The 20083-nt window shown below is 43.6% G+C and overlaps 3 protein-coding genes and 3 non-coding genes across 7 annotated transcripts; 1 reads left to right on the top strand and 5 right to left on the bottom strand.

Annotated features, from left to right (window-relative positions):
- Positions 1 to 404: 404 nt before the first annotated feature.
- On the bottom strand, positions 405 to 6142 carry cct6a (chaperonin containing TCP1, subunit 6A (zeta 1)). The gene is made up of 14 exons (XM_066696204.1): positions 5917 to 6142; positions 5111 to 5174; positions 4517 to 4651; positions 4247 to 4420; positions 3941 to 4044; positions 3633 to 3743; positions 3205 to 3364; positions 2762 to 2844; positions 2279 to 2375; positions 1660 to 1807; positions 1441 to 1574; positions 1250 to 1352; positions 990 to 1062; positions 405 to 775 (listed from the first exon to the last, which is right to left on the bottom strand). Exons 1-14 carry the CDS (start codon positions 6051 to 6053, stop codon positions 703 to 705), a joined length of 1596 nt encoding a protein of 531 aa, XP_066552301.1. The 5' UTR covers positions 6054 to 6142; the 3' UTR covers positions 405 to 702.
- LOC136718624 (small nucleolar RNA SNORA15) lies at positions 2519 to 2650 on the bottom strand. The gene has a single exon (XR_010805296.1). It is a non-coding gene; the product is annotated as a small nucleolar RNA SNORA15 (small nucleolar RNA).
- LOC136718628 (small nucleolar RNA SNORA22) lies at positions 2931 to 3064 on the bottom strand. The gene has a single exon (XR_010805300.1). It is a non-coding gene; the product is annotated as a small nucleolar RNA SNORA22 (small nucleolar RNA).
- On the bottom strand, positions 4856 to 4989 carry LOC136718629 (small nucleolar RNA SNORA22). Its single transcript, XR_010805301.1, has one exon. It is a non-coding gene; the product is annotated as a small nucleolar RNA SNORA22 (small nucleolar RNA).
- Positions 6143 to 6318: 176 nt separating the features above from the next.
- Positions 6319 to 10970, top strand: psph (phosphoserine phosphatase). Of its 2 annotated transcripts, XM_066696206.1 has the most exons (7): positions 6320 to 6580; positions 7310 to 7541; positions 8359 to 8511; positions 8782 to 8916; positions 9317 to 9462; positions 9561 to 9709; positions 9984 to 10970. In XM_066696206.1, the coding sequence occupies exons 3-7, from the start codon at positions 8372 to 8374 to the stop codon at positions 10092 to 10094; spliced, it is 681 nt and encodes a 226-aa protein (XP_066552303.1). In that variant the 5' UTR covers positions 6320 to 6580; positions 7310 to 7541; positions 8359 to 8371; the 3' UTR covers positions 10095 to 10970. The 2 variants fall into 2 exon arrangements, with proteins under 2 accessions (XP_066552304.1, XP_066552303.1); XM_066696207.1 differs by lacking the exon at positions 7310 to 7541 and having other exon boundaries at positions 6319 to 6580.
- Positions 10971 to 11187: 217 nt separating this feature from the next.
- Positions 11188 to 18704, bottom strand: nipsnap2 (nipsnap homolog 2). The gene is made up of 10 exons (XM_066696205.1): positions 18549 to 18704; positions 17231 to 17370; positions 17070 to 17115; positions 16065 to 16159; positions 15543 to 15613; positions 15290 to 15430; positions 14766 to 14797; positions 14072 to 14166; positions 13595 to 13678; positions 11188 to 13218 (listed from the first exon to the last, which is right to left on the bottom strand). Exons 1-10 carry the CDS (start codon positions 18638 to 18640, stop codon positions 13154 to 13156), a joined length of 861 nt encoding a protein of 286 aa, XP_066552302.1. The 5' UTR covers positions 18641 to 18704; the 3' UTR covers positions 11188 to 13153.
- Between the last annotated feature and the right edge of the window lie 1379 nt (positions 18705 to 20083).

Here is a 20083-nt window from a genome sequence, read left to right as displayed (position 1 = left end):
TAAGTAATTGTGCTGTATATTATTATTATTTTTATTTCTTGGAAGACGCCCTTATCCAGGGCGACTTACAACATAAGTGCAAACAAAGTGCAAAAATACAGAGAAGGCATCAATATTAAACTGTGGACCATGCATGCCTATATGTTTAATGTGATGCCTAGTTATAAACATTGCTTAGCAAGGCAGCCAAGGTGACTAGACTAGCAAAGCAGACCAACTTTCTTTAAATCAAAAACACCTCAGAATAGGCTTCATATTTTCAGGACTATCCTATACTACCAGTCAAAGATTTTACACTTTGTGGCTTTACAGCATCAATAAGAGTCAAATGTCATGCGTTTTATTGCGAAATTAAACATAAGTAAAGCTTAATTACAGTTTAATTAAGACACTCGCACATTAAATCCATTTTCAGAGCCAAAACAAATTTTTATTGGATATAAAGAGTGGAAAACTGTTCTGTACAGCTCAGTGCCATTGACAAAACAAACTGAAAAAACAAAACAAATAAATAAACACGTCTTAATTTGGGAGGAAAGAAACGTTCCGATCGGGGCGTATGGATTCTCAGACATGTTACAGAGTATGCCTCGCGTGTCACTACGGCCAGAGATACACGGTGGATGTTGGCTTCTTCCCGCTGGAGGATGACGAAAGTGCTGCTTGCGGCGAGTGTCCACAGGTGACTGATTCTCTGTCCCCTTAGCCTTTAAGGGAAGACATTCCGGCTCTCATGATTTCGTCCACCAGGAGGATGTTGCTTGCGATGACGGTGCTGTAGAGAGAGGGGGGGGGATGGTTACACCATGCGCGCTACTTTCAGTCAACAGTTACATCTTAATGACATAATTGAGTCCGATATTGCATTGTTCAATTAAGCAATTGAAATCGGAGACCAGCAGGACTGGGCTCTAGGGAAGAGTTTGGGATTTCCTGCTCTACAGACTCAGTCTAACAAATTCAGAGAGGTTTTCATGACCAGCTCTTACCATGAATGGAGGAGCTGCTTCTTCACACTGTAGTTGTCCCAAACACCTGCCTCGGCTGCAACCATTGGTTCACCTTGAATACAGAAACATATTGGTTAATACATCTTCCAAATTAATATTAAGGATGATGTGTGTGACTGGTAGAACACCTCTGATGGCTCGTTCATTTTAAAGGAAATCTTCTAACCGATAGCTTCAAGGCATTTAAAATCTTTTAGCTTCTAATTTCTGATCATTTAAACCATACGAGATCAACTCACCTGTGTTCAGGTTGACCCCGATCAGCTGCCCAGACTCCTTGTACTCCATCTGCAGCTTCACCAAGGTCTCCTGCTGGTCATACCCAGAGTTCTTGGCCAGAACCTAGCAGGGAGAGAGGTCAACAGGGTCAGGACCGAGGCTGGCGGGAGACTGGAAGCTGGAGAGAGATGTTGGGCAATTCAACACCTACCTTTGGAATGATGAGCAGGGCGTCGGCGAAGGCCTGCACCCCCAGCTGAGCCCTGCCCTTCACGTTGGGCTTGTGTTTGACCAGAGCGTCGGCCACAGCCACTTCGAAAGCTCCAGCTCCGGCCACCACACTGCCTACAAAGAGAAGTGCAACTTTAACAGCTCTGCCACTCGAGTAATCTGGTGGCCAGCACATTTACAGTTCAAGCTTCCGTCCTACCGTCCTCGATGGCGTTCTTGACAGCGCGCAGCCCATCTCGGACCGCATCTTTGATCTGTGTCAAGGTGTGTTTGTTGGGACCTTTGATCAGGAGGGTCACTGAACGGGGGTTGCCACACTTCTCGATGAACGTGAACTTCTCTTCTCCCTGCGGTGCCACACACACACACAAACACAAAATGAGTGGATTGGAAAGCCACCACCCAACAGCCTAATGGATCAAGTGAACCGTGTCCATTCACGCCATTTTAAATAAATGTCTCCACTCAGGAAAACAATTCAACCACTGCGTGAGAAGAATCGGCTTTAACAGAGGGTGAAGTTCGCTCTTGCATGGTGTCTGACTGCTTTAACTATGTGAGGAGCTAGAGCAGAATTCGTCCGTGCTTTGTTTTGGAAAAGCTTTGCATTTTAGTGCATTTTTGTCATTATATTATTTGTTAAAACTACAATCAGTTTTACTGTAAAATGACTTAAGAAATCCCTTTTAAAATCAACTATATAATTTAAATGACTGCATTCATTTTAATTATACATTGAAAATTACTATTTTCAATCAACACAGATTCAGAAATGCTCTTGAGTGCAACAATATTAAAACCTCATGAAACAAACTTACGAGAGTGTGCTCATACACAAGACCAGCATGACCCAAGCAGTCTGGCGTGAGGTCATCCACAGAGTTCATAGCAATACCTCCGCAGGCCAGAGTAAGTCTGAAAAATTGTAAAATAAACATCAGAACAAGCAAAGGATAACCACATTTTGTGTTTTTAAACATTTCCTAGTAAGATTTCATACAAGTTGAAGAGTGGGTTCACGCATAGATAAACGAAACACACAGGACTAATACTGTAGGTTGTGTTCACTCTTATGTTAGGTGGATGAGGGTGCAGTGCTCATCTCATTGTTAAAATAAGTGTGAAACTTACTCTGGCATGGTGTCTGACTGCATGTACTACTGACAGAGTAATACAGAATTCGGCCATGCATTCTCTCACTCCTATTCACTTCAATAAACAGAGCCACAGCAGAGATGTGTGAAAAAATTCACCTTCCTACCGAAGCAGGAGTCATTCCAACATGACAAACAAAAACCCACCTCTCCATATTTCTCCGCTTGGCTCTGCGAAGGGCGACAATCCCTTCTTTTGCAAGTGCGTCTAAGGAAAATGGATCGATCCCCTGCGAAGCAAAACAATGCTTAACATCTGCTATGCAAACAAAATGTTACTAATGTAACACCATTAGCTTCAATAAACTCTTTTGTAACATGTACTGGTCCGCTGAATACATGTGGAAGAAACCAGGGCTCTTCCCATGCAGAGGTACAGACCACACTTCACTTTAGCACAGGTTAATGACCAAGAGAGCTACAGAGCAGACATGGGTGTTCCCTGTGCAACATTGTACTGACCAATGACACTAAACGTACATAACCCTTTCTATTTCTCCCCATGGCAACTTAAGTTCCTCGCAACACAACTGAGCCCATTTAAATTACCACAGAACGGGGAAAGTTCCCCTTTAATAAGGCACACTTACCTTCTGGTTAAGCACGACAAATCCTTTAGAATCATCAGTGCACACTTTGTTCTTCAGATCAATTATTTTCTTGACTCGCTCTTCGATGAACTTCCTCTCTGCTTTTACGAGCTTTTCCCTCTCGTTGGCACTCTTGTAGAAAAACCCAGAGTTCACTTCACTGAAACACAGAGGGTGGGGAGAGGATGTTAATATTAAATGTGAAAGACTAAATCATAACAGAGTGGCAGTGATTCCAGAACTTCCCGAGTATTCCAGTGCAGGTTTTTGGTGAACCCAATCAAAGGAAGAAACATTTCCTTTCCCAAAACAAAACAAAAAAAATGCTGAAAGACTCCTATTCCTGACACTTATTAATCATGTTAATTAGCGAGTATCTCCACACTCACAACTCTAGTCCCCTCCTCCCATATTTTCAGTCTACCTACGTCTTCTCATATTCCAGGGACACGTTGCACGTCAGAATGAAAGCGTCTTCAACCCTCTTCTTCATATCGGGATGTCGAGCACCATGATCCAAGACCAGTCCTCTGATCAGGCTGCAGGGGACAAGAGATACATAATGGCTGAGCTTAATGGTCTTAAAAGGACCGGCTTTAGCAGGACAGTCAGCGATAAGGTTTCTCTTGTCAGATGTTCACAACATAAGCACAATGATTCTTCACCAATATCGTCCAAGCTAAAACAGGGTAGAACTGCATTAAATATCCAAGAAACAAAAGTCAGCTTCACTCACGTTGTGTCGCTGTCTGTCTTGTGTTTCATCTCCATGATCTCCACCATGAAGAGGTCAATAGGCTCGTTAGGCTTCTGGATCGCAAGAACAGCATCAACCACGGCCTGGAGACGTGTGGAAACACTCGTTAAAAAAGAGCGAGACTCAATTGTCAGGAATCACTCTCTAATGGCCAGAAATGCTCCCACTAGATGTTATGGCTCACGATGTTGACATTTTGAATTGCCTTCCACTCAAACATCACAGAACCGAGGCACAGACTACAGCACACAAGCGATTTAGTTCAAAACGTGGTCGGCGTCTTACCTCTGTTAGAAGGTCAGCGAGCTCAACGTGGACTTTAGTGCGAAGAGAAGTCCTGGCAACATCGATGAGGATCTCTCTGTCCATCTCCTTAGTCACTTTCAGTTGCTCCAGAAGCTCAAGAGATTTTTCTTTTGCAGCTTCAAATCCTTCCGCTATTATCCTGGGATGGAGACCCTGGATATTAAAATAAATACAGCGAAACCCAATTACTTAATTGAATTCCTAACAAAAGCATTTCATCCACAGTACTTTACCGATTCAGTTACTGACCTCAGACACATAGAGGTCCGCTTGCTTCAGCAGCTCTCCGATGATGAGCACATTGGAAGTGGTGCCATCTCCCGTGATGTCATCCTGAGCCGTGGCCACCTTGGCGATCAAAGAGGCTGTCGGGTGCTGGATTTGCTTCGTAAACGCAAGAATGGACACAAAACAAATATAAGGTCTGCAAGAACCTCCTCAAATCAAAACAAGCACTTCTGAACAGCAAAACACCTGCATATTTCATGTTTTAAGCCATGCACTGTCAGTGTTTCTTGAGTGATGACACTAATTTTGTGCAGAGCTAGATTACACATGCATGCATAAGTGTAAAAGTTTTTTTGTTTTGAATGTACTGGTCCGCTGAATACATGTGGTAGAAACCAGGGCTCTTCCCATGCAGAGGTACAGACCACACTTCACTTTAGCACAGGTTAATGACCAAGAGAGCTACAGAGCAGACATGGGTGTTCCCCGTGCAACACTAAATAAACACACGCAGTTTACATTATACCACAGCTACACAATATGAAAACTATGATTGACTAGACTGATGTTTTTAACACGAAAGCTTCTACTTTGAAGCCAAGAACTTTCTCTTACCATTTCGTGCAACAGGACATTACCATCTTTGGTCAGCTTTATGTCACCCGCGCCAGACACCAGCCTGCAGGAGAAATATACGCCCTAATCAGCACCAATACACCTCTCAAAGTTTAAACATCCACCAAACCATACACTTTATCTTAAATGTATTTATAACACAATTATGACTTAAATCCGGGTGTTATTCACAAGTCTGGGCCCGATCCATCACATCCGGTTGTCAGTTAAAAGGTTTAATTAAGGGGATTCTTAGATAATACCATACATACAAATTTTATTAAAGAAAATTAAATCTTAGCGGCCCCACGTGTGTACCGTTTCCCCACCCCCACCCAGCCGCGCCTCACTCCCGCTGCCTCAACGGTATTCTGCGCCGTCACTTACGCTCCTTGCGCAGGTATGTGGAACTTACCAGATGAGCTTGAAACAATTAGCGCGAAAGATGTAAAAATGTGTTAATTATGTTAAATGGGTGTTATAGGTGACTATGTTTAAAAGCCAGACACGATATCTGGAGCACATGATCTCTCTGCGATACATACACGAATCAATGCGTTTAACTTGAATCCCGCACCGTTACGCCATTTGCGTAGCGAGGCCTCCGTCACATTTTCTGCTCCTTTGTGCAAGTTTTAATAATGATCTTTGTGGATAAAAGCGCGCAGTGAACACGGGCTGTTGTAATGGTTTATTAATGTCGAGTTTTAACACTATGGAGGTACAGGGTGGTTTTGCTCCAGTGCTGCCAACAAAGGCTGCAGACCGGCCGCCTGCGCGCTGCGGGAGCAGGAAGAAAGACTCACATTTTCATGGTGCCTTTGGGTCCCAGGTTGCTCCTCAGCACGTCCTGCAGCCCGCGGGCCGCGCTGATGTTCACGGCCAGGGCCGCCTGGGCTCGGGCCACCTCGGCCTTCGGGTTCAGCGCTTTCACGGCGGTCATGGCGGCAGACTAGAGTCGGGAACTGAGAGCACCGGAGCAACAGCAGAATGAATCAGCGGCCCGGGGAGGAGCGCTAGAGAGACGGGGGCCCTCGCCGGTTTCTAGAACAGTCTAGCGTGCTTCCTCGGTCCCTCCCCCAGGGTTGTGATTGGTGCATACCGCCATGGAACCCTCGATCCTGGTCTGTGATTGGTGGAGAGAAATATCATTCATGGATGCCTTTTTTTCTTGCGACAGACGCACGTATAACGTCCCTTGCGTCCTACGTCACGACGCAGCCGGTCTTCCTCTTGTGCTATCTGGGTCTGACCTCTCTCACTGACTGACGGGCTTTTATTTATTACGATGCTTGTGAGAGCATGCGCAGTCGTGCCCTCTTGCAAGCTATTTACATTATTATTCTTTAAAGTTCAATTTAAATTCAATTTAGTTTAATTAAAGCAACTACATCGGGGATCCCTATTTGCAGCTCTAACCCAACCTGAGGCGCTGACACTTAACTTCTGGTGACGTAATGTGTTGAAAATGTAAGTATATTATAAGACACTTTTTGGTTGTGTGTCACTTTTTGGTCGCGTATATCATGACATGGTTGGGAATGACACGTTTTGGTTCTTTTTGAATATCATGTACCACTCTGTCTTTTGCTTATTGGGGTCATATATGCATATTAAAGGGTTATTTATGGTGTAAAAACTGCTTGTCTTGGTGGTGATTTGCCCTGTGTGGTCAGTTCAGCTGTAGACAGATCACTCACAGTAAGCCCGCTGCAGTGCGTTTTATAAAGTGTAGTATACTGTAATATACTGTGGTATACTGCAGTGTAGTGGTGCATACTGCCATTCAAAAGAATACAATATGTTGTGCCAAAGATGCTGCTAGGAGCAATATATATAAAGATACTTTATAATCTAGCTAGTTCATTTATCTGTCAGTATGTTATGTCACAGTCACAGTTATTATGAAACATAAACAGCTGGATAATATTCCACTTCGTTTATAAAGGAGATGTGTTGGCTAATTTAAGACACAAACACTTGGGCATGTCTGTCAGTCCTTTTTGTTATGATGCTCCGAAAATAGCACACAGCAGTTTATTTCCCATATTAAATGAGTGTATTTTACTAAAAACACACTGCAGTCTCTATTTAGCAAGTGTCTGGGCCCTCTCTGAGAGCTCATACATCAGTATTTTATTCATTTGCTCGAGTTCCCCGGGTGCTTTCGCCTAATTGCGCTCTTTGTTCGGCGCTCAGCCGGCTCCCTGCTGGCAGGCTGCCCGGAGGAGGAGGTCTCGCAGGCGGGGATCGCTTGTGATTTGCTCAGCTGATGTGCTGGACGAGTTAAAATAGGCCAGTGAATCGTACAGTGCAACATGTCCCTTCATCAGCCCGTCTCCCCGAGAAGCGAGGCATTTCAATGAGCAGCTGCAGGACGGAGCCCCGAGCGCCGCTGGAGACCGCAGAGCACCGTGCATGTCCGGAGAAGGTACCGCACACCCGCACACTGCAACCGGCCACACCGCTGCTGCCGTGGCTCGCACACAGCGCTGACACAGCTTGCGTGTTTCGTCGACCCTGACATGTTACATGCGATGTTAGGATTGTCATGTAAAATGTGCCCGCACGTCAGAGCAGATCGTGGGCAGCTGTGTGACGTGTTTGCGCGGGTCTGAAAGTCGGGATCAGGTGGCTCCTGTGCAGCCGGAGGATGATGCAATCCGCCCGTCTGCAGTCGTCAGATCGATGCAGCCTTTCTACCCCCAGACCTTTACCTGACGTTTGAGACGGAGACACTGATTTACAGTACATCGGCATTGCAACAAAATGAATGCTTTTATTTTTGCAAGCTGTGTTTTTAATTAGATGCCCCCCCTCGCATTCCTTTCTGACAAGTGCACGGCGTGAGTGACGTGACACCAACTATTAATTCATTAATGAATTGTTCCGTATCATGCCATTATATGTTCGATGTGAATAACAGTTTTTGTACGTGCACTTTGCAGGGTTTGTTAGTAAATGAGTGTAATGAGTGGAGGCTGCTCAGAAACAGCCACCACGTGTAGCCTGCTAATTCAGTACAGTGTCCCACTGCGCTCGTTACCTTGGCGATGGGGGAACTGGGGCCAGTTTATAAGAAGTGGCCTTTTATTTAAAGGCATGCTTTTGTTAACCTTGTACAAGTTTCGCCAACAATGAAATGACAAACTAAATAAGCATGGAAATTCCCCTCATCCAAATGTTTGTGTTGGCCCCCAGTGCCTGCATTCCTAATCCGCTGGATGTGTCTGAAATCCCTCTTGTAGAATATTGTATAACATGACCACCCAGCTGGAGACGAAGGAGATATTCCGCAGCGCTGATGCTGTGTGTTTCGACGTGGACAGCACTGTGATCAAAGAAGAGGGGATCGATGAGCTGGCCAAGTTCTGCGGAGTGGGGGATGCAGTCACGGAAATGTAGGTGCCTGGCTTCAGTTAAAATTTGGGCCCGCACCCATTGCATGGTTGTACAGTTGTGTTTGCAAGTTCTCCCCAACAAGTATTATATTCTGAGATGGGTGGGTTGGTTCAAGATTTTATCTGGGCCCTATAAGGTGCAGAAACTACATTTATGAGCTGCATTTTTAACAGTAACCAGATTTTAACTTTTTCTTTTCATGATAAATTAAATGTGTACCTTGTCGTCTAATTTTGCTGGTCTCTCTCTCTGTCTGTCATACATTCCAGGACTCGCAAAGCTATGGGAGGCTCAATGACTTTTAAGACCGCGTTAACAGAACGTCTTGCCATCATCAGATGTTCCCGCGAACAAGTGAACAAGCTCATCACAGACCACCCTCCCCATTTAACTCCAGGCATTAAGTAAGTGGCTATGCGTTGCTTAACTATGTACAGGCCGTAGCAATAGGATGCAAACAGATTCTCTCTTTATTTTCTTCAAAACCTCTCAACGTCTGCTTTTCATCGTGTTATTGTATTATTGTCATCAGTCCTGAGTTTATTAATCTATTTCACGCTGTCAGTAACCCTCTCTGCTATGCATTTAACCCCAGTTGACCCCAGGGTGGTCTGCTTTGAATAGGATGAGCCTGCGATTGGTCACTTTTGTGCCAGTCGTGTTACACTTGTCGCTCTTGCAATTCAGAATGCTGGTGGGATTCTTTGGGGGGCGATAGACTCCAGACTCGCTGCGTTCAGGATTCACCCGGGAGGTCCGAGCCTCGGTGAAGTGCAGGAACGGCTTTCTGTGTCCTCTGTACAGGGAGCTGGTGGCCTGTCTCCAGCAGCGGGGTGTGAAGGTGTTCCTGATCTCCGGAGGGTTCCGCTGCATCGTGGAGCACGTGGCCACGCAGCTCAACATCCCCCTCGACCACGTGTACGCCAACCGCCTCAAGTTCTACTTCAACGGTATGTTTTTTTCTTGACAATCGCTGTGCGGCAGGTTGCGTTTCCTCCACCTTGGGGTCAGAAACCCCGGTCAACTGTCCTGTCGTCCTTCCATGCAGGCGAGTACGCCGGGTTCGACGAGTCGCAGCTGACGGCCGAGTCGGGGGGGAAAGGGAGGGTCATCAGTCACCTGAGGGAGAAGTTCGGTCTGGAGACGGTGGTGATGATCGGAGACGGAGCCACGGACCTGGAGGCCTGCCCCCCAGCGGTACGGACAACGAGCAAACATCACCCGACGAATCTTATTCCGTTAAAAGTCTGGAACAGTTCTGGATCTAGATTAGAATTGCATATATACGTTTTTTGGAGGGTTGGTCTTTATATTGTAAATTTGAGGCTCATAACAGTGAGTATTTCTTGGTGGAAATCGCACAAATTTAAAATCAGTGGTTTCTGTTCTAAGAGAGGATACAATCATGGGTTTTGCGATAATTTGCGTAATCGGAAGTGGTTTTCTTTTCATTGTCCGTCTGTGTTTTCAGAACGCCTTCATCGGGTTTGGGGGGAACGTGGTGAGGCCCCAGGTGAAGGAGAAGAGCACGTGGTACGTCACAGCTTTTGGGGAACTCCTCAAAGAACTGGAGAAGCTATAAGGACCCGGGAGGAAGACCAAGGAAAAGGACCCATTTAGGATTTAAATTTTATATCTTATATTCTTAGTTAGAAATAGATTTATACATTATACATCTTTTACTCATTTATACAGCAGTGTTTGCACATGTGACCCCGTGCCTTTATTAGGGTATTCAACGCACAATTTTACCTTGTAATCACTTTTTTTGTTGTTGTTGTTGATCCGGACATTTATTTTTAAAACAAAACAAAAACTTATACGTTTATCCGTATATGTCTTTTAATTAACAAATAATTAACAATAATTAACAAATACACAACAGAATTTGCATCCCCTTCAACCGGGATTTAATATGGCTTAAAATATGGATTGGAATTAGATAAATAATTGATACGCAACATCCTGGCCTCTGTATTCAGCTTGTTTTCTTTAAAATTAGATAAAAGGATTTGCAATTTAGTTTCAGAGCCAATAGAGCTCAAAGTCTGAGGGTTATGGGATCAAGTGAGAAGATAAATGTATGGATTGACAGTACACATTCAACAGCAGTGTACTGCCCTCATCCCAACCGCGTTCACAAGAGCCAAACTGATTAACGATTCACGATTTCAAAGTTGGGTGTAAAAGAACAAATAATTGGCGATTATCTGTAATAAGCTAAAAAGGTCTGATTGCCGGCCTTTGCCTTCTTTTGTCCGAGTTTCTGAACGTCATCTCCATGTCAGGATCGGATCGGGGGGCTGAGGGTGTTTAAATCCCTTGTGTCCCACATGTGATATCAATTAAGTATTGCATTATATCATGATGAAGGTACAACTGTAAACACTAAGGTATTTCTAAATTTGTATTATCCAGATTATAATAGCATAATATTATTAAAGATTAAGAAACTTAATAGTGTGTGCTTTCTGAATTCTTGTCTGTTACCAATAGATGTGTTTTTCTCTGAAGGTTGTATTAGTCTTACACAAATTAGTAGAAATCTATCAAATATCAGCTACATTTAAAGAATAATAACAATTGGCTATCAATAAGCAACCCTGGACAAATAGCAATTTCAATGTTCAATACAAATGCGTGTGTGTGTCCAAGAAAAGACCAATAATCACAACGACTGCAAATAAACTTTATTACGTCCTGTGAATTACACAGTGGTGTGCCTGGGTTGTAGACGTATTACAGAAACAAAACCAAGACTGCAATTATAAATCTGATTTGTCAGCATCGTCTGTGCTTTTAAACTATAAACTCTTGAAAAAAACTGTACATGATTAAGAAAACAAAACCCTCCAACAAATATATTAGGCGATAATCATAAAACGCTGTTAAGTCTGTACTAAAAAAATTAAAACTGGGCATGCCTTAACACTCCACAGAATGCAGTTTAACGACTAAGCTTTGTTTGTCCTGGCGTGAGAAAATCCCAGGTCGATTCTGTTCCTTTAGTTACAGTTTTCACAAACCACAAATGCAAGTACTTTTAAAAATCTGAGCGTGCTCCGTTCCTGTCCGTTCTGCCTCGTTAGCATAAAACCTACACTTCAAAGCTGGCAAAGTTTAAAATTGTTCTTCGTTTGCCTCTGGCTAGCATTGGTATTTTGAAAAATTATACATACAACTATATATTCAGGCCAAGAGCACCCTACCAAACTTACCAAGCAGTTCCAGTAAAAAGCAGAATAGCCCACTTCATTAAAAAACAAATCGAATCCAACCAAAGAAGCCAATAACCAAGTCCTACACACAAACATATACAGATAAAAGCAAATTGTAGGTTTTAAACGGGTGAATAATTTAATTGCCTTGTCTTTCAGATGTGAAGATGCACACACTGCTCAACACTTTTGACGATGTTGTTTAAAAGCGACACACAAAGATAATGTACAGAAAAGTGAAATATCCCCGGATCGTATCTAGTGGAGATTGTTTCCACTAGTGACTGTTGACTCCAGTCAGTGCACTCACACGAGCAAGAAACCTTCAATATCCTCGTAGAGATCTGAGCTTTGCATGGATTGTCACATTTTTCAATTCAGTTTTTCAAAATACATGACTGTTTTGAAAACGTGGTCTCGTATAAATGCATTGAATGAGGATTAAATGTCACTATTCTGTTATTATTAAAGCTATAACAAAGGTAGCAATGTTTTTATTATTCCTGAAGCAGCTTAACAATCTCACTGAAGGTGGGTAATCTTATTTTATTCCTTGCCTTTGACCAGGTACACAATCAAATCAAAGGTATGCATGCATAGAATGTGTCTGAAAACAAAATGGGCAATTAACACATTTAATGAAATAATGAAACATTGCAACTTGATAGTACAGTATTACAGCAGCTCACAATTCTAGAAGCGCGTTAAAGGAAACTAAAATTGAATGAAAATCTCCCTCCGAGATGATTTAGCATTCTTTAAACGTAGCAAATTAGACCAGTTTCCTTTCCTTAAATCATGTTTATTGGGAAAATGATAGCTTTTTCATTCTTCCACAATATTGTATATTCTATTCTTGTAATATCCTTCTTGTATAGGTTTTAAAACACATTAACATAGAACTGAATAATGTTAAAACCGAGAGCGGAGGAGTCTAGCCTGTGTGAGACGAGGCTGGTAGTGAACAATTAAGGCCAGAGTCCAAGGCCGTGTGTGGGGGATTTTAAATGAAAGCAGTCCTGGGTGCAGAACGGTCTCAGAGTTCATGGCATCGTTATTGCTGGATGTTTGAGAGGTGAAAATACGCCTTTGTTTAAACTGGAATGTGGGAGGTTATAAGCCACGGACGAGATGTAATAATGTATCGGTTACACTTCGTTCCGTTACAGTTGTGAAGCCTGACGGATTGGTTTTGGTTATAAAATTGTTAAAAGTACTAGATGTCCTATTGAGGTTTAATCTGAAGGAAATAAAATAAAATGAAATAAAATAGAGGAAAGTCCGTCGGTGTGTCCAGACATCTTTACAACAGGTTGTATAAATCACGGCAGTCTGAATTCCCACGTCGTTGTGGCGTTATTTAATTCGTACTGTGTTTTGCGGTTTGCGTGCGTTTTCGGCCTGGCGGCTGCCTCTTCGTGCGCTACTGGAGAGGGGAAACCGACAAGGGGATCATAATCCTGGATTCCATGTGTTGGATAAGAGGAACTGCAAGAGAAAAGGAAAAACACACAGTGGGTACAGACATTTTAAAATAGGATTATTATTAGCCGTTTTTTTTTTTTTTTAAAGCAGCAATATAAAGTCTTGTACAGGAATAACATTTTATCTGCTCAGGTCACAAAGGGGACACTCTCCCTCCCTCACCCGACAACTAACCCAGTTTCATTCCGAGTACATGATAAAAACAGTAACACACCCAGGCTATCTTTAAGGATAGAGCTGCGAATCATCATTCCTGCCTCAGTAAGTCATCTCGGACACGGGGAAAGTGCCTTTGTCTCGTGCTTTCGATCTGCAGAGGCCGGAGTACATGAGTGTAAACTGAGTTTCGTTCGTGTGCGACGGAGAGGACTGGGCTCACCTGTGTAATATACACACTCATCCCAGCCGTCCTGCTGCCAGGCGGCATTCCTGGTGTCCTCCCGGGACTGGAGGTCTTTGTAAGCTGAAATGAAAAAACACTGCACCTAGTAACGCATTTACAGGACGTGTGTATGCGTAAGACACACACACACACACACACACACAACTAAATGTTTATATATACAAAGTTACAGATGGCTCTAGCAAAAGCTAGAATTATAAGGTCCTATGCGGGAGTTTACCAATTTAATTGATACAAAACACTTTAAAGTTTTGTTTTGTGGAGAAAGACAATTCATATTTTGTCAAACTGGATTGATGACTGACCGCTGTACTTTACAAAATGGTCGTCAACTATAATTACAGCCTCATCGCAGTCACTCGGACAGCTCTCGGCAGAAAAGGTGTCCTAATACTGTATTTCCCCAAATTCTCGTTTCTGCCTCCAGAGACGACAGGATTGTGGTTCTCTTACCCCAGAGGTGATGCACCATGTAGAGGCTGCCGATCTGAGAGAAGAACCCGGCCACCGCCTCCTGATTGGCCTGCCGATATCGGATGGCTCGAGCCCTAGAGAGAAAATCAGAACAGCTCAGAACAAAGCAAGTAACAAAACAAGACCACAACTTACCTTTGATGTTACAGTTGAAATCAAATGAAGGGGGAGATTTAATTTCATGTCAATTGTGCTTTTTAAAAATTATTTAACGTAATTCACAAATTTAACTTGATTTTATATCATTTAGGATTATGATGATTCCAAATTATCACAAATTTCTGTCAGGCAAATACATTTGTTTGTCTTTTAATTGAAAATATATTTTTATGATTTTAAAAATGATCGTGTACTCAGTCAAGGTAAGTTCTCTGAGACATCATCCGTTATTGAACGTAAACCTTTTCCCGTGAAAACGTCCAGTCTCGGATTCGTGGTTAATACAATCTGTTGGGAGGTAATAACCAGATTTTAACTTTTTTTTTTTTTTAACTGTAAATGTACACTCTGAAGTATCCCGTTTACCAACAAGTAAAACAACTGTTCCAACAGGAAAGAAACAATTAAATCACTCCTCTGAAAAACTGTTGAATGGTTACTAATATCCAGATTCAACGGTATGAAAAACAAGCATCTCTAACACAATTCATCTTACAAGAATAAACAGTCTTACCAGTAGTTTCCCCACTCAATCATGGTTCCAGGCTGAAAAACAAGGAGAAAATGTAGACTTCAACCAAATAGAAATCAATTCCCCCTTCTCTCCCTTATTTTATCAGTATAAATAGATTTTTAAATCAAGATATCAAAGATTTAAAAATCAGTAAAAGCTGCCACCCAAACTCAGTTCGGGTGTGAACTAGATAACCACAGGGCAAGATTAAACTAAATGAAAAGGAGCAACACTGAGAATAACCAAATACACGCCAACGCCAAATACAAACTCTAACCCTTAACCGTAAAATCTATAGGTTGTTATTTACGAGTAGAAAAGGGCTTCTGACAAGACAAACGGCAAGTCGAGTATGAGCTTGTGATTGGCAATGCAGTGTAGGGCAATGCCTCTGATTAGAAAAGTCTATGGGGCTGAGTACCGGTCCTCCAATGCAGTCCTTGCTTCACACAGGTAAAAATCCCCGTAAGGATACACCACATTTAAGAGGACCCCCTCCCGTTCCGCAGAGACCCCCGACTCACTCTCAGCTGGTAGGACCGCAGCTCGTAAATGTTGGGTCCCTCTCTGGGCTTCGGCTCGTTCCAGAAGCTGAACTCCAGGAGCAGCTGGTTCCTGCGCGACAGCAGCATCTTCCCCCTCTCGTTGCGGTACTCCATGAACTCCTGGAGACGAGAGACAAGGGCTGCGCGTTACGGCCCGGACCCCCAGCGAGGAGTGACCCCCAGCAAACCCCCATCCCGAGACTCGACGCACAGTGCGGTCGTAATCGGTTACCTTATTTTTCCTCAGTTTGCTCATGACTTCAGTCAGGGCCGGGTATCCTCCCCGGTACCTCCACAGGTGAACTACGTGGAAAAGTCAACAACAACGCGAAGGTTATCAGCACCTACGCAATGGGAGACCAGTTCTGTGCCCAGATGGAGTAAAACAGACAAATACGAAGGCAGTTACACATTTGACCCCCTCCCTCCCCACCGGAGCTGTGGTTATGCGTCTGAATGACCCACATTTGTCCATGTTGCATGTCATTTGTGTGGTTGGCCTGTTCCTACTCCGGGACAGCACTAGCTCAGTAACACTGTCTAAAGCCGTGTACAAAGCGCCGCAGGTGCAAATGTGAGCGCGAGAGACATCTTTATAACAGGAGTCTCCAACTCCTGGTCTTGGAAGTTACAGGGGGCTTCTGCTTTTCACTCTGAGGGTCGTCTCAACATGTGTCACCACGCGTATTCGTATCTGGTCTAAACATGACCTAGGCGGTGCATTAGTGCGCTGGGCGCCGGTGCTGTCCCCTACCGGCCTGGTCCTGCTCCCCGTACCACGTGTTCCAGGTGCCCACCAGCTCACAGGGGTAGTGCGCGTCTGCGTGGATCGACGGCAAAACCTCCTCGCTGCGTGGAGAGGGAAAGGGTTAACCGCTTTAGCAGTCAGTATCGTGCGGGAGAGATTTCCTTCGCGAGGAACGTTGGTTCCTCTCAGACCCACATCGTCACGAAGCCTCCCATGCTGAGCCACGGTTCACGTTTTGCAGACTTATGGGGTTTTGATTTTAACCAAATGTTGTACAGACACAGACCACTTTTGTTTTCCAGTCCTGGCTCTGCAGGTATACAGATATAGGCATCTGCTAAATAGCTCAATATATCCCACACTCTCCTCCAAAATACAGTCAATTTAACCTTCCCACTTATGCAGAGACATTTATTTTTGGTGCAAAAGCCTGGAATAGACTCGTTCCTCTACCCCACACAACACTGGGCAGTTTTAAACACATGCACTGTATGAGTCAGCTCTCTTGAACATAATGAATACTTCTCTCTCATGGTAATTACACCATTATACAAGGGAGGGTATTTAAGATTTGAGGTAAATGTGTAATTGACAAATACGTCTCTCTCAATCTTTGGATTCTAAAGAGATTTTAAAATGATGCTTTAAATAGTACAGGAATATTATTGTGTAATTCATGTTCCCTATACAATATCAGCTCTGGGTCTCTTACAGTATTGCAAAGTCATACATCTCTTTACAATGAAGGGGAGAAGACATCAGTCAGCGTTTAGGTCTTAAACCTGCATGCTGTGACTCAAAACATATTTCCTTGCTGGCAATATGAACCACAAATGCATCTCTGAAAACTGAGGGGGCTGCTCACTTACTGCACTTTCTATTTTAGTACAAATGTAAACATAAATCCTACGAAGCATGCACATCATGGGTAATAACCTATCTTCAGATGCTACCCAGTGTTTTTCTTGGCACGGTCTTTCTCTTGAACAGAAAATGACGAAGGAGACTTACCACAGTTTGTTGTAAGCATCCAGGCACTCTGGCTTTACATTGTGAACTGGAAAAGAAACAAAATTTTAAAATATATTGAGGGAACCCTATCAGCTGCTTGTTTAATGTTATGCTAAGCTTTACAGTGCATTAAAACATGCATCTAAGGACGAGCCACCTACACTGGATTTTGTACAGGTTGCTTGTCTCCCCCTTGGCGAGCAGGTGAGAGTGGGCGTCCTTCCTGGGGTCCACCTTGCGCACGAAGAGAGACCTGAACCAGCTGTCCTCCCCATTCCTGTTGGTGGACGCCGACAGCCCCCTGGGAACAGCGAAGCACAGAAAAGCCAGTCAGAAACATCTCACGAGGTATTCGGGCCGGCACAGTGGCACGTTTAAACTTGGTACCAGACTGCAGCACAGCACAAGCGTGAATGAAGAGTAGCCATATTCTGCTGGTAAACAGGACAGCTTTATTGCCTACAAACATGGGGTACCGGTGTGCTTTTCTGTGAGGGAGGGACCGTGGACAGAGCTGGACTATTGACCGGGGTCTAGCAGAGGAGCTCTGACTGGGCCCTGACCTCCCCCTTGACCCCGGACTGTGGACTTGGAGGACATTAGTGCTGTTATTAATAACCAGCCCAGTTACTAAGAGATGACACCTCCAGGGAGACATTGTAGCTCTGGCACTGTTATTATAGGACACAGACACCAACCAGACGCACACGGCTGTCCAAACAAAGGCGTTTTCTGCTCATACTGCCTAGTTTCTACTCAACCCAATGTGACCTGTGGCCATCTTTCGAGAAAAAACCTCAATAAGCATCTTTATTTGATCAGCTCAAACTGCCTTTGCTTGTGTAAGTAATCCCCCCCCCCCCCATCCCACCGTGCGTTGCAGCTGTTTTCCACCGAGGCAGAGCCCCAAAACAGGCAAATATACGGATTTCAACAACTAAGACAACTATGATCAAGGTTATTCAATCGGATTCCTAAAAAAAAAAACCATGCAGAAATGTGATGAAATAAAGAAACAACAGATGCGCCGCAACTGAATATCAAGCCACAATAGCGTCGGACTTATATAACAGCCAGGCCAATACAGAAATCAGAAATAAATGGACATGACGCATGCGTGTGAATGATGTTTCTGATCACAGGCTCGGCGCTTCACTCGAGTAAACAAAGCCATTATTATCAGATGATGACCTTGAGTACAACTGGGCAACGTGTGGAGCAAGCACTGGGCAACTTCCTGCAAGATAGGGACCTGGTCCGCTGACAAAATGGACAAATAATAATAATAAAACTATGAGCAGATAAATACTGTAAATCATGCATTTAAAAAACAAAACTGCAGTCTTGTCCATAGGCAAACACTGAACACACAACCCCACAACAAGCACTGATGCCAGGGCGCTATACAGCCCAGCCCCGGTGCTGCTGCCGTAAACAGAGCCCAGTTATATAAACACATCTGCGCAGAGGCGGCCCGACCTGGAGACGAGGAGCAGCCGTGCTTGGACCCGGACCCCGGTTCTGGCCGGGCTCAGGCCGTTCCCCAACCTCTGAAGGACTCGAGTCGCCATCTTCCTCTGGCCGAGCGGTTCCTGCCAGACGGCGCTGAAGACGGAGCGGGGTGTCGGGCCGCCTCTCGCCGCTAGGGGGCAGCGAGTCACCCTGGTGGGTGTCGGAAAGGTCAGGTATTCCGTGACATCACAAATAAACACATATCAATAAATACATACATTTATAAATAAATAAATACATATCTGGAAATGCATTTATTGATTTGTTTCAACGTTTATTATATCATTTATTTCTGCAGCGTCTCTTTGCTTTTTTACATTTCCACCATAGATATCACATTTCTGCGCCACTTCCTGTTCCGCTGCCTCTGCAGGCTGTGCTACAGGGGCCCCAATTTCTGGAGGTTGCATAGGGTGGACTAAAACGAAATCGGTCCCAAATCATAACTTTTTATTTCCTACACATTTCTGTTAGGGATCACTTATGAACTTTAATTGTTGTTTTATTATTTTCCCCCTAATTGCATTTGTAATTTGTAAAATAAAATGTTCCTCAAGTGTAAAAATATAGTAAAGCTACAGAATAGGGGTGGTTGAAGGTTGGCTTTGGGGGGCCGCACTTTGGGAACCCCTGCTTAACAACTTTTAAATTTCAGTTTGCTTTAAGACATTTATCCCCCAAACCCCATTATTTACACATTGATTTTTTTGCTAGGAATATCCTGTATATTAATAGTGCACTACTCTGCACACAGTGCCTCACAGTTGTTGTTAGTGCACATTAATGAATAGATGATATATTTTTGCTGTGTTTTGTCTCAACCAGTTTACAATTAATCAGGCAAATTAAAGTTTGCTTGAAGTGTATAATGTTCAGTTTCAATAATTCAACAATAGATGGTTTAACACGGTGGTTCTCAACCCTGGTCCTGGAGGAGCCTCTACCCTGCTGTGTTTCGTTCCAACCGAGCTCTCAATTACTTAACTGAACCCTTAATTTAAGTAATTTGATTACATTTGTCTCTTTAAAATGTGTAACTGATAAAAAGTTGGTTCATTAATAATTTCCCTGTACAATTGTATACTTAAAACCCCTACCGTTTAAAATAATTAAATGACTATGATTTAGCATATTATTAGTTCAATTAAGGGTTCAATTAAGTAATTAAGAGCTCAGTTGGTAAAAAAAAAAACATCACGGTAGGGGCTCCTCCAGCACCAGGGTCGAGAACCACTGCTTGTACACGTTGGAGTTTTCCAGTTATTCATACTTTTTGTATAGGTCATTTAAAGTATTGGTTGTTTTGTTACAATTTACTCTAAAGGGTATTAAAGGTACTTTGCTACCATGTACACTTTATTCCTACTGCACACAAAGGTCCAGTTTGCACAGTCCGGGGTGATTCTGGGGCACTGGTACCCCACGGTGCACAAGGAAAACGGGTTTTACTAGAGACACGGAACGAACCAAGGTGGTGTTCTTATTCACACTGCACACACTAC

This window comes from Amia ocellicauda, chromosome 22, assembly GCF_036373705.1.
Source record: "Amia ocellicauda isolate fAmiCal2 chromosome 22, fAmiCal2.hap1, whole genome shotgun sequence".
Taxonomy (NCBI): domain Eukaryota; kingdom Metazoa; phylum Chordata; class Actinopteri; order Amiiformes; family Amiidae; genus Amia; species Amia ocellicauda.
Note: the sequence above shows the minus strand (reverse complement) of the source record. Positions and strands in the feature narration are given on the sequence as shown.